This window comes from Tupaia chinensis, unplaced genomic scaffold, assembly GCF_000334495.1.
Source record: "Tupaia chinensis unplaced genomic scaffold, TupChi_1.0 Scaffold142134_1, whole genome shotgun sequence".
Lineage (NCBI taxonomy): Eukaryota > Metazoa > Chordata > Mammalia > Scandentia > Tupaiidae > Tupaia > Tupaia belangeri.
The window spans coordinates 235309-249122 of record NW_006201985.1 but is presented as its reverse complement, the minus strand read 5'-3'; the positions used below and the strand labels follow the sequence as shown (position 1 = coordinate 249122).

Below are 13814 nucleotides of genomic sequence, written 5' to 3'. Positions count from 1 at the left end.
AAGAGAGAAAACAAGTCACCAGGTCTAGTACTTGAAATGTGGTTGGCTATGTGAGAGTCCAACACCTTAACCACCACACCACCTGCCAGCCCTGGAAGATGACATTTCTAAAATAAAAGAATCTATGTGTGTATATGTGTAAGACAGTTGATAAAATAGATTATACAGAGCCTTTCGAAATAATTTTAAAATGAGGATAGCAAATTTATTAAGTAAAAATAAAATAGGTAATTCTCCTAAAGAAACTATGTAATCATAATCAAAATTTTGTAAGCACTGATTATTGGTTTAACTAAAAATTAGTGATAACACCATATAAGAATGATGAGTGGAAATGTTGGGGGATTGGATCTAATTCCTCATTTTATAGCAAGAAATAAATAGATAATATCTAAAATGATCTGTTATAAAATAATGTATGCAGTATATTACATTGAGTAATACTGATATAGCTGGTAAATGGCTTTGGTCTGAAGTATGTAGATATTCTAGATTTGGGGGATTTCCTTAGTGTCTTTCAACTGTTTACAGGGATAATAATAGCACCTACAATACAGGATTACTATGAGGATTCACTGGAATATATGTGAAGTGCTTAACCCAGTGGTTAGCAGACAAGCGCTCTGTATTTTTTTTTTTTTGGAGAGAGGTTTTTTTGCTATAGGGCGCGTGCACTCGCCAGACAGACAGAGAGAGACATAGAGACAGAAAGCGAGAAATCACCCCCCAGGGGGGATGGTCACGCCGCAATCCCTTCTCCATTCTCCTCTCAGGATCTTGGACACGCACGCACACATGCCTGGCGTGAGTTTTAAACCACCGGGTTCGGGACGCGAACCGCGGTCGACTACGTGGGAGTCCAGCGACATAGCCATTACGCTAACTGCTGGTTCCCAAGCGCTCTGTATTTCTTAGGAGAGTGATGACATTTGATGACTGGAAATTTTATTTAGCTATTTCAATACTACTGTTATGTCTCCCCTTTATCTTTTTAATCTTGTTATTTTTTCCCCTTTATTGAAGTTCTTTTAATATTTGATTTGCTACTTAATGTTATCTGCTGTCTCTTATTGTCCTTCTTCTCACTTAGACTTTTTCTTCCTGGAAAGCCTGACCTTCGACTAGATGGAAGTAACATTCGAAGATGTGGCTGTTATTTTTTCTTGGGAAGAGTGGAAATTTCTGGATTATTTTCAAAAAAAGCTCTACAGGGAAGTCATGTGGGAGAACTACACAAATGTCATGTCAGTAGGTAAAGTTATCCCAGCTCATAGAAAATAAATTTAGTGTCTTCTAAAACCAGTTTTGTTGAGTATGTTGTATAACATACTACTCCAAACTTAGTGACTTAAAACAAACATTATTTTATTTCATGAGTCTTATTGGTTTGATGGATCTTCTGTAATGGAGTAATGTGATTGAGGCTGAATGATTTAGATGAGGCTGACTGACCTAACTTTCATGGCTGACAGCTCAATATTCCTGGCAAATTGGGAATATGTTGACCATATGACCCCTCAAACAAGCTAGCCCAGGCTCATTTACAAGGTTGTGGTCACAGGATATTCAAAAGCAGTAAGAGAGAGGATTCTTTTCAAGTCTCTGCTTATTTCACTTTTAGTGTTATTCCAGTGATCAAAGCAAACTCTATAGCCACCCATAGAGATAGTGTCAAAAGAGAATGCATAAAGATACAGATAAAATGGAGTTAGTGAGCCACTTTTCCCACACAGTCATTTTACTACACTCTTCTAGAACAGAAATTATCTCATAATAATGCCCAAAATAATCTAATTAAATCTGTCTTTAAGACTATTTCCATGAAATAGTTGGCCTTCCTTTTATACTTATAACAGTATCTAATAAATAGGACATGTTCAAGATATCTTTGTGAAATGAATGAATAAATGAATGAATGAGCGAATGAATGAATGTATACACAAATGGACAAAGGAAATGAATTTCAGATGCAGATAGAGAAGCCAAATTCATAACCCTTGTTTTCCACCCCATCTATATATAAATGCCTATCATTCCAGAGGTCATTGATTTAAATACTTTGAAATATTTAAATACAACCTTCATCTTATCACTGAATTATTCTTCTAGGAAACTGGAGCGTGAGTTATAAACCCCAAGATGAAAGATTCAGATATTTGGAATATGAACATTTTTCCTACTGGCAAGGCTGGAGAAATGCTGGCACTCAGATATATGAGAATCAGAACTATGAGGGAACTGTTAATGAGGTAGATTCCAAAGACCTAAAGCATCAGGACTTTTCCCATTGTCAAGAATGGTTAATCCTCTCCACACAGGTACCAGGGTATGGTAATTATGAATTGACTTTTGAAGGGAAACATCCCAGAAACTTATTATGTAAAAAGTTTATTATTCCTTGGCAGCCCTTAGAAACAAAACCCACTCAAGACTATAGAGAAACCTACACTAGTGATTCACATGTGTTTCATGGGAGCAGTTACCATCTTGACATATCCAGAAAAAATCTTTCTATGGAAAAAGAACAGAAGCTCATATTTCAGCATTCTTTTATCCCAGTGGAAGAAGCTCTTCCAGAGTACATTGGGGCTATATGCCAAAATGACCTGCTAAAAGATTCAGTGGAAGAGAAATACTGCGGATGTCATAAATGTAAGGAAATTTATTATTGGAACTCACAATGTATTCACCACAAGAGAAATCAACTTGGAGAAAAGTTCTATCAATGCTCTGTCAGTACAGCATGCTTCTCTCCTAGATCTGACTTATATAGACACTCAAGAATCCACATAGGAAAGAAGCACATAGGATGTGATGGAGTTGACAATAGCTTTAGTCAGAGCTCAGGAGTTCATTTGCATCAGAGAGCCTACACAGGGGAGATACCTTATATCTGTAATGCATGTGGCAAGAGCTTCAGGCAGATCTCTAGTCTTCACAGCCATCAAAGAGTCCACACAGAAGAGAAACTCTATAAATTTGAGTGTGATAAGGACCTCAGCAGAAATTCACTGCTTCACATTCAGAGACTTCACATAGGAGAGAAGCCTTTTAAGTGCGATCAGTGTGGTAAGTGTTTTAGTCGCAGTTCAGTATTGCATGTCCATCAGAGAGTTCACACAGGAGAGAAACCATATAAGTGTGATGAGTGTGGTAAGGGCTTCAGTCAGAGTTCAAATCTTCGAATTCATCAGTTAGTACACACAGGAGAGAAGTCCTACAAATGTGATGACTGTGGTAAGGGCTTTACACAGCGCTCAAATCTTCAAATTCATCAGAGAGTGCATACAGGGGAGAAACCTTATAAATGTGATGACTGTGGAAAGGACTTCAGTCACAGTTCAGATCTTCGCATTCATCGAAGAGTCCACACAGGGGAGAAACCTTATACTTGCCATGAATGTGGAAAGGGCTTCAGCAAGAGTTCAAAGCTCCACACTCATCAGAGAGTACATACTGGAGAGAAACCCTATAAATGTGAAGAGTGTGGTAGGGGATTCAGTCAGCGTTCACATCTTCTCATTCATCAGAGAGTCCATACAGGGGAAAAGCCCTATAAGTGTGATGACTGTGGAAAAGGCTTTAGCCACAGCTCTAATCTTCACATTCATCAGAGGGTCCATACAGGAGAGAAGCCTTATCAATGTGCTAAGTGTGGAAAGGGTTTCAGTCATAGCTCAGCTCTTCGAATTCATCAAAGAGTCCACACAGGAGAGAAACGTTATAAATGCCATGAGTATTATAAGGGATTTGATCAGAAGTCACATCTTCATAATAGTCACAGAAGAGAAACTTTATAAATTGTGTTCATTTAGTTAAATATCATTGACAAAATTTAACCTTTAAACCCAATAAATGTTGCTGAGAAGGGAAGCTTATAAATAACACAAATCCCAAGCAACATATGTAGTTTTGTAGTTTCACCTAACTCACATTAAAAAGTTTGCTTTAAGGGGACTTCCTTAAGTGGATTCCTATATATTTAGAATTAAATTTTATTTTTTTTACTATAGATATAATACATGGTCATTACACACACACACACACACACACACACACACACACACACATATATATATTTAAGGAGAAAACAATTCATTCTGGTCTTTTTTTCTTTGTATTTTAATGTGAATGAAATCATACTGTACCACTTTATATTTTCACTGACTTCAAAACATTACTTAAATTTGGGAACCAGCAGTTAGCGTAATGGCTATGTTGCTGGAATCCCACGTAGTCGACCACGGTTCGTGTCCCAGACCCGGTGGCTTAAAACTCACGCCGGGCGTGTATGCGTGTGTGCCCAAGATCCCAAGAGGAGAATGGAGGAGAAGGGATTGCAGCATGACCATCCCCCCTGGGGGGTGATTTCTTGCTTTCTGTCTCTCTGTTTCTCTCTGTCTGTCTAGTGAGCGCACACGCCCTATAGCGAAAACCTCTCCCCCCCTCAAAAAAAAAATTACTTAAATTTTGGTTTAATTAAATTAGCCATCCTTGAAACAGCATCTCCCAACTCCTGGGTAGAGTCCCTAGGGAGCCATAGAAAAGACAGAAAAATACAAATTGTGAAACTCAAACTGTTAGATAATCTGTTACCCAAATATGGGAGAATTAACTATAGATTTAGTAGAATTTAACTGTTTATGTAACAAAGGGCACCTAATAAAAGATAAAACATTGTATGACCCCATATCTGAGATGGTATATCTTAGAGATGTCAACTAGAAAACTCAGGAACCATTCTTCCGTTGTAGGAGTGCTGCACTTTTAGGTGCCACGGTACACTTTCATCTCTCCTTCTCTTGAGTTTTCTGCATTTATCATGTGTTCAAACACCAAGTAATAAGAAATAGAAGATTGTTCTTTAAGTAAGTATGGATAAAAGTTGATAGGAGTGATTGCTAGAAACTGAAGATATTCCAGTTTTTCAGAATCAAAGATCCAAGCAATAGAATTTTATTTAATCTCAGTTGAACACAGTGGTAATAGAGAAATGTCTACTAGAAACAAAACTGAATTCCTAGCTGTGTGATGAATCTTCAAGGTAATTATACAAGAAGAGAGTTTGGCCATTGTAAAATAAGGAATAGGATTACACAAGTCCCAACCTGATGTGCAAATATGTTTAGATGATACTACCCAAGAGAAAAAAAAAATTGAGTAGACTTGTTTAGGGAAATAAAAGGGAATTTCAGGCCTGCTCTGTGGTCTGGCCAATAAGGCAGCCAGATCCCACATGACCAATTGTTTGAGTCCTCAATCTGGCAACTTGGGTGACATGCTGGGTACATGTGAATGTGTGCCCACAATCCCAAAAGGAGGGAGAGATAGAGGGTAAAGGATTGTGGTATGACAACTCCCCATGGAGGGTGCTTTCTCTTTTCCTTCTCTGTCTCTGTCTCTCTGTCTCTCTCTGGCCAAAAAAAAAAAAAAATGGGGGAGGGGATGTTGAGGGGAGGATGATGCAATACCAGGGAAAAGAATATCATTCTGAAGGCTTAGCTATAGCCCTGAAAATGAGTTAATTCAGAATCCAGAGGAAAGTTTCCCCCAAAAATGTTCTCCTCTGTAGCATATAGGAAGCCTGAACTCAATGAAACTAGAATCCGTAAGTATGTAGAAAAGAGCCTCTAAAATAGACACAGAGAAGCATGGGACAAGATGAGAGAAAGTCAAAGTTAGCAAAATAGGTTAAATGCCTCATTAAAAATTTGAAAATGCCAATCGAGTTAAATGTTTAATATGCTATTGCAAACAAAAGGATAAAAACAAAATAATGTTAAATATAAAAGATTAAGTGAAATTTATTAGGCAAACAAGGAGTATCTATAATACATTTCTTTTCTTCTAAGAACTGTTTATTTAATTTTCTTATTATTTAATTTGACCAGAGAAAGACAGCTGGAAGGTGAAACAACAAGCCATCAGGTCTGGAACTTGAACTGCAATCAGCCAGGCATGTGGGAGTCCAGCACCTTAACCACCATGCCACCTGCCGGCTCCATATAATATGTTTCTTTAAAGTTAATTAAACATTGGGACTGGCAGGTGGCAGGGTGGTTAAGGGTGCTGGACTCTCACATGGCCAACCATGATTCAAGTCCTGGACCTGGTGGCTTACTTTTTCACTTTCTCTCTCTCTCTCTCTCTCTCTCTCATCTGTATCTCTCTGGTCAAGTTAAAATAAATAAATAAACAAATAAATAAACATAAAATAATTTTTAAAAATTAATTGAATTACCCATTAAGGTGGATAAAAATGTAAAATCAGTACTTTCCTAAATTCTTGTATAATCAGAAAATATAATGGGTGGGGAAGAATCTGGCTTATAATAATGCTAAAAATTTTCAAAAAATAACAATGCACAATAAATAATGAAAACAATTTTAATTGAGAAACATAAAGGAGAATTTGAAGTCTTAAAGTTTTCCTAGAAGAAATATTCCTAAGTTAATTTATAGATTTATTTTAAATCTCATGAAAAATAAAGAGAATAAAAATGTAAAGAAATTTGAATTTTTTAAAGAAATAGATATTGGAGAAGCCCAAAGATAATTATAAGAAAGATTAATGAGATGACACAGATTAGTAAATGACACAGTGAAGTTATAATATTAGAAAACTTGGTTGTTTATTTAAAAAAAAATAGAATTCTTAGTGTTACCAAATAGCTTAGACATACACTGATGCACAGATTATATGGGTATATATAATTAGTACATATGCTTATATTCTTCACATATGTTGAAGATCTATGAATAGGAGGAATATTAAGTAAATGAATAATTTCTGAGGTAATCATTTAACTCTTTGGTGAAAAAGTAGAATTAGGCTTTCATCTCATGATCTACATGAGAATAAAGCACATATGATGAATAATTTTAAAGCTGTGTTCAATGGACTTTTATATGGTTTCATGAAGACTAGTACCTCAGAAACCAAAACCATAAATTTAGCCAATTTTTATTTGACTCATAAAAATAAGACTTCATTATTTTTAAGGAGGTTCCACTACATAAAATGTTTAAAATTCACTATAATTTTTTTTAGTTTTTTTCATTAAGCATGAGCACATGCCAGAGAGACCGTGAGAGAGAAAGTGAGATGTCACACTGCAATCCCTTCTCCTCCATTCTCCTGGGATTTGGGGCAGGCACACACATGTGTCCACAATGACTTTTCAAGCAGCCAGGTCTGGGATTCAAACTGTGGTTGGCCATGTGGTCGTCTAGCACGTTAACCCCCATGCCACCTGCTGGCCCCTAGAGTACATTTTTTAAGGTTGAAAATACACAAACACTTGATCTATTCTTTCCTGTAGTAATTCGATATCTAGTGATAGATCCTATGGGAAGAGTTTCACACTAGTAGGAAACTTTATTTAAAAAAAAATTTAATTGTATTTATTATTATTATTTTTAAATTGCTACAGGTCATACATACTCACCAGAGAGAGACAGAGGGAGAGAGAAAGTGAGAAAGTAAGCCGCCATATCTGGACTTGAACCGTGGATTGGCCATATGCAAATTCAGCGCCCCAACCATCACACCTGCTGGCCCCAGTAGGAAACTTCTAATTACAAAGAATAGAGATTCACTCAAGTTATCTCATGTAAAGAATAAATCTAAAAAATACAAAACAAAGCAAAACAAAACAAAAAACAACAAGAAATATCAACAGGGGAACTTGCACTGGAAAGCCATTTGACAATGAAGCTTCTTGAAGTGTGTGTGTATGTGTGTGTGTCTCTGTATGTTTGCTATAGAATGTGTGCACTTGCAAGAGAGAGACAGAGAGAAGGGAAATCTCCCTCCCCTGGCAATGGGGTAGTCACACTACAATCCCTTCTCCTCTATTCTGTTGGGATTTTCAGCATGCACGCACATGTGTACAATGTGTTTTTCAAACTGCTTTTGGCACTCAAACTGTTTGCACCATTGGCCATGTGGGATCCAGCTGCCTTAATCTTCACAACAACTGCTGGCCCTGAAGAACTTTTTTCTGTTTCTTTTGGGTGTCCTCTTTCCTCTCTGCATGACTTACAATTGCTACCGCATTCCTGAATATATACACATATATGCATATATACACATATATAGCATTCTCAACTACATAAAAGTACACACAAGATCATTGTTCAATGTATTTATTATAGTATTTTAATGCTGTTCTCCTAATAGAGTAATGGTTAAATAAATTATGATGCATCTATATGATGGAATATTATTCAGTCATTAACATTTACATTTCTGAAGAATTTCGCAATGATAGGAATGTACTTATGGTAAGTGAAAAGTACAAGACACTGAAATGTATATGAGGTATGAGTCTATTTATATATATTTATATAAATATTGCCATGGGGGAAATATTGCATATATACAAAAATGTTCTAAGTCTCTTTGATAGGATGGATTGGGATTATGTTCTTCATGCTTTTCTGTATTTTTTTACATGTTTATTGCTGTCTATTTTTATAACAAAAATAAAAATTACTTTTTAACATACAACTTATTTAAAATGTTAGTGATAGTATGATATTCCATTGTGTTGCTGTACCATAATAATCATCTCCATATTGTAGGAATTAAGACTGTTTTCATTTTTATATTATGAATGGAACATCCATAGGATGTATGAAATTTTCCACTATTGTAGATAATTTTTAAAAATAATTTCTACAATGGAATTACTGGATTAAAAGGTAAGATGAAGAAAGTATAATTTGTGCAAAAATATGGAATGATGAAATTCCATGATGTGTATAGTCAACAAGTAGCCTGGCTGTTGGAATATAAAAGTGTGTGAGAGGTTAGAAGGTGACCAGATCAGGAAGGATGACTTCTTTGCCAAGCTGAACAATTTCTATTGGTTGTGGAGAAGCATTGAGCAATATTGAGTGGATAAGTAACACTATATTGAAAAGATTACTTTTTTACAGGCCAAGCATGTGCCCAAGCACAGGATCGTGACAGGAAGGAGAACTGAAGGAAAGGGGATTGCACATAACAAGACCCATTGAGGGGGAGATTCCTCTCTCTCTCTCTCTCTCTCTCTCTCTCTCATCTGTACCTCTCTGGTCAAGTTAAAATAAATAAATAAACAAATAAATAAACATAAAATAATTTTTAAAAATTAATTGAATTACCCATTAAGGTGGATAAAAATGTAAAATCAGTACTTTCCTAAATTCTTGTATAATCAGAAAATATAATGGGTGGGGAAGAATCTGGCTTATAATAATGCTAAAAATTTTCAAAAAATAACAATGCACAATAAATAATGAAAACAATTTTAATTGAGAAACATAAAGGAGAATTTGAAGTCTTAAAGTTTTCCTAGAAGAAATATTCCTAAGTTAATTTATAGATTTATTTTAAATCTCATGAAAAATAAAGAGAATAAAAATGTAAAGAAATTTGAATTTTTTAAAGAAATAGATATTGGAGAAGCCCAAAGATAATTATAAGAAAGATTAATGAGATGACACAGATTAGTAAATGACACAGTGAAGTTATAATATTAGAAAACTTGGTTGTTTATTTAAAAAAAAATAGAATTCTTAGTGTTACCAAATAGCTTAGACATACACTGATGCACAGATTATATGGGTATATATAATTAGTACATATGCTTATATTCTTCACATATGTTGAAGATCTATGAATAGGAGGAATATTAAGTAAATGAATAATTTCTGAGGTAATCATTTAACTCTTTGGTGAAAAAGTAGAATTAGGCTTTCATCTCATGATCTACATGAGAATAAAGCACATATGATGAATAATTTTAAAGCTGTGTTCAATGGACTTTTATATGGTTTCATGAAGACTAGTACCTCAGAAACCAAAACCATAAATTTAGCCAATTTTTATTTGACTCATAAAAATAAGACTTCATTATTTTTAAGGAGGTTCCACTACATAAAATGTTTAAAATTCACTATAATTTTTTTTAGTTTTTTTCATTAAGCATGAGCACATGCCAGAGAGACCGTGAGAGAGAAAGTGAGATGTCACACTGCAATCCCTTCTCCTCCATTCTCCTGGGATTTGGGGCAGGCACACACATGTGTCCACAATGACTTTTCAAGCAGCCAGGTCTGGGATTCAAACTGTGGTTGGCCATGTGGTCGTCTAGCACGTTAACCCCCATGCCACCTGCTGGCCCCTAGAGTACATTTTTTAAGGTTGAAAATACACAAACACTTGATCTATTCTTTCCTGTAGTAATTCGATATCTAGTGATAGATCCTATGGGAAGAGTTTCACACTAGTAGGAAACTTTATTTAAAAAAAAATTTAATTGTATTTATTATTATTATTTTTAAATTGCTACAGGTCATACATACTCACCAGAGAGAGACAGAGGGAGAGAGAAAGTGAGAAAGTAAGCCGCCATATCTGGACTTGAACCGTGGATTGGCCATATGCAAATTCAGCGCCCCAACCATCACACCTGCTGGCCCCAGTAGGAAACTTCTAATTACAAAGAATAGAGATTCACTCAAGTTATCTCATGTAAAGAATAAATCTAAAAAATACAAAACAAAGCAAAACAAAACAAAAAACAACAAGAAATATCAACAGGGGAACTTGCACTGGAAAGCCATTTGACAATGAAGCTTCTTGAAGTGTGTGTGTATGTGTGTGTGTCTCTGTATGTTTGCTATAGAATGTGTGCACTTGCAAGAGAGAGACAGAGAGAAGGGAAATCTCCCTCCCCTGGCAATGGGGTAGTCACACTACAATCCCTTCTCCTCTATTCTGTTGGGATTTTCAGCATGCACGCACATGTGTACAATGTGTTTTTCAAACTGCTTTTGGCACTCAAACTGTTTGCACCATTGGCCATGTGGGATCCAGCTGCCTTAATCTTCACAACAACTGCTGGCCCTGAAGAACTTTTTTCTGTTTCTTTTGGGTGTCCTCTTTCCTCTCTGCATGACTTACAATTGCTACCGCATTCCTGAATATATACACATATATGCATATATACACATATATAGCATTCTCAACTACATAAAAGTACACACAAGATCATTGTTCAATGTATTTATTATAGTATTTTAATGCTGTTCTCCTAATAGAGTAATGGTTAAATAAATTATGATGCATCTATATGATGGAATATTATTCAGTCATTAACATTTACATTTCTGAAGAATTTCGCAATGATAGGAATGTACTTATGGTAAGTGAAAAGTACAAGACACTGAAATGTATATGAGGTATGAGTCTATTTATATATATTTATATAAATATTGCCATGGGGGAAATATTGCATATATACAAAAATGTTCTAAGTCTCTTTGATAGGATGGATTGGGATTATGTTCTTCATGCTTTTCTGTATTTTTTTACATGTTTATTGCTGTCTATTTTTATAACAAAAATAAAAATTACTTTTTAACATACAACTTATTTAAAATGTTAGTGATAGTATGATATTCCATTGTGTTGCTGTACCATAATAATCATCTCCATATTGTAGGAATTAAGACTGTTTTCATTTTTATATTATGAATGGAACATCCATAGGATGTATGAAATTTTCCACTATTGTAGATAATTTTTAAAAATAATTTCTACAATGGAATTACTGGATTAAAAGGTAAGATGAAGAAAGTATAATTTGTGCAAAAATATGGAATGATGAAATTCCATGATGTGTATAGTCAACAAGTAGCCTGGCTGTTGGAATATAAAAGTGTGTGAGAGGTTAGAAGGTGACCAGATCAGGAAGGATGACTTCTTTGCCAAGCTGAACAATTTCTATTGGTTGTGGAGAAGCATTGAGCAATATTGAGTGGATAAGTAACACTATATTGAAAAGATTACTTTTTTTTTTAACAACAATGAGAAGATTGCATATGTCATGGAGTAAGAGAAGAGAATGAGCAGGAAAGGTTACATGACCATTTAAAAGACTACTACATGGTGTCAGTGAGGTTTGACACGCACGCACGACATAACCATTACGTCAACTGCTAGTCCTGGTAAATAAAATAATTCTTTAAAATATTTAAAAGTGGCAGGGGACCAGCGGTTAGTGCAATGGCTATGTCACTGGACTCCCATGTAGTCAACCGCGGTTCGAGTTCCGGACCCGGTGGCTTAAACTCACACCGGGCGTGTGTGCGTGCGTGCCCAAGATCCCGAGAGGAGAATGGAGGAGAAGGGATTGCGGCGTGGCCATCCCCCCTGGGAGGGTGATTTCTCATTTTCTGTCTCTGTCTTTCTGGCAAGCTCACACGCCCTATAGCAAAAACCTCTCAAAAAAAAATTATTTTTTAAGTGGGAATGTTTGTTTTTTAAAGGTAAAGGTAAATCTTTTTTTTCCTTTTTTTTTTTCAGGGCATGTGTGCTCATGAGAGAGACCAAGATAGTGAGTGGGAAAGTGAGAATCAACCCCCAACCCCAGACAGGATGGCTAAGTCATGATCCCTTCTCCTCCATTTTCCTCTTGGGATTTTTGGTTCACACATACCCAGTGTGATTTTCAAGTTGCCGATTTGGGACTCAAACCGTGGTCAGCTATGTGGGAGTCCAGCACCTTAACCACCATGCCACTTGCTGGCCCCAGTAAAGATAACTTTTTTTTGAGAGAGATTTTTTTTTTTTTTTGCAATAGGGTATTTGTGCTAGCTGGAGAGGCAGAGAGAGACAGAGAGAAAGCAAGAAGTCACCCTCGCCACAATCCCTTCTCTGTTGTCAGGATTTGGGGCGCACACGTGCCCAGTGTGAGTTTAAGACCCCAGATATGGGACGCGAATCACCATCTACTACGTGGGAGTCCAGTGACGTAACCATTACGCCATCTGCTGGTCCTGATAAATCTTACAAAAATAAGGTAAGGGTTACATCAGACTCATCAACATTCCTTTAGGAGAAACATCAGGGTCAGGAGGATCCTGGCAGAAATGCCTATAAAATTCATAGGTTAAACTCTTGTATTGAATACTGTAATATGCTACGCAAAGGTTGAAAAATTTGTGATCCAGTCCAAAGGATAATGCGATGGTGAGTTTCTGTTGATCTCATCAGGCCCTAGAATTTAGGATATAGCCTACAATAGCTAAAAGGATACAGGTGTCTTTCACTGAACATTAAAATTGTTAAATGAATTAGAACTTTTAACTTTCTTTAAAATAGTTTTCCTGGTGAACAGTGAGCCCCACAGTGACTGAAAGAAAACGTGATAGCTTTGAGGATCTTTCTTTAATGGATGTTTATGGGATTGATATAATTGACTTCTTTGAGCTTATTAAGTAGCCTCAGATATAAAATAAAGAGATTGAAACATAAAATGAATCCTAAGGTTCCCCAACGAATTGACCTTTTATCCCTAGAATAGTGCCTACCATAAACTAAGGTATTAATTTCCACAGCCCACTGATTCTGGGAAGTCCTTCGAATTTAACGTCATTTTAATTTCACAATGGCTTGGAGAAAAGTCTCAGCGCATCCTGTAGTCAGAAACTGGTCAGAAAGCCTCCAGACTTGCCGAGGCCACCAAGTGGAGGCGCCCAGCAGGCAAATCGCACCTGGTTTTCAGGCACCAAAGGGCACGCGTTTTTCATGGGCTCTGGGACTGGAGGTCACGAACGGACGTGAGAGAGGAACTCACAAGAAAGAACAGTCACCCGGTTTTCTAGGTAAGGCCTGTGAATTCCAGGATGCACAGGACAGACACCACCACAGAGCCAGAGCGCGGAGCCGGCGGGACCCAGGGACGCCTGCGCGGCAGGACAACGCAGGCAGGACTCACGGATTGCAGGCTCCGCGCGGACCCGTTTTCGGTGGACATGGC

General features: G+C 36.6%; 1 protein-coding gene across 2 annotated transcripts in view; it reads left to right on the top strand.

The window, feature by feature from the left end:
* The window catches only part of ZNF214 (zinc finger protein 214), a 25182-nt gene extending 20931 nt beyond the window's left edge, over nt 1–4251 (top strand). For both annotated transcript variants that reach the window (XM_006163410.2, XM_006163411.2), the window contains 2 exons: nt 1091–1252; nt 2110–4251. In XM_006163410.2, coding sequence (XP_006163472.1) covers nt 1126–1252; nt 2110–3800 — 1818 coding nt within the window. In that variant the 5' untranslated portion in view covers nt 1091–1125 and the 3' untranslated portion in view covers nt 3801–4251. The remainder of the gene's footprint in view (nt 1–1090; nt 1253–2109) is intronic.
* The last annotated feature ends 9563 nt before the right edge of the window (nt 4252–13814 follow it).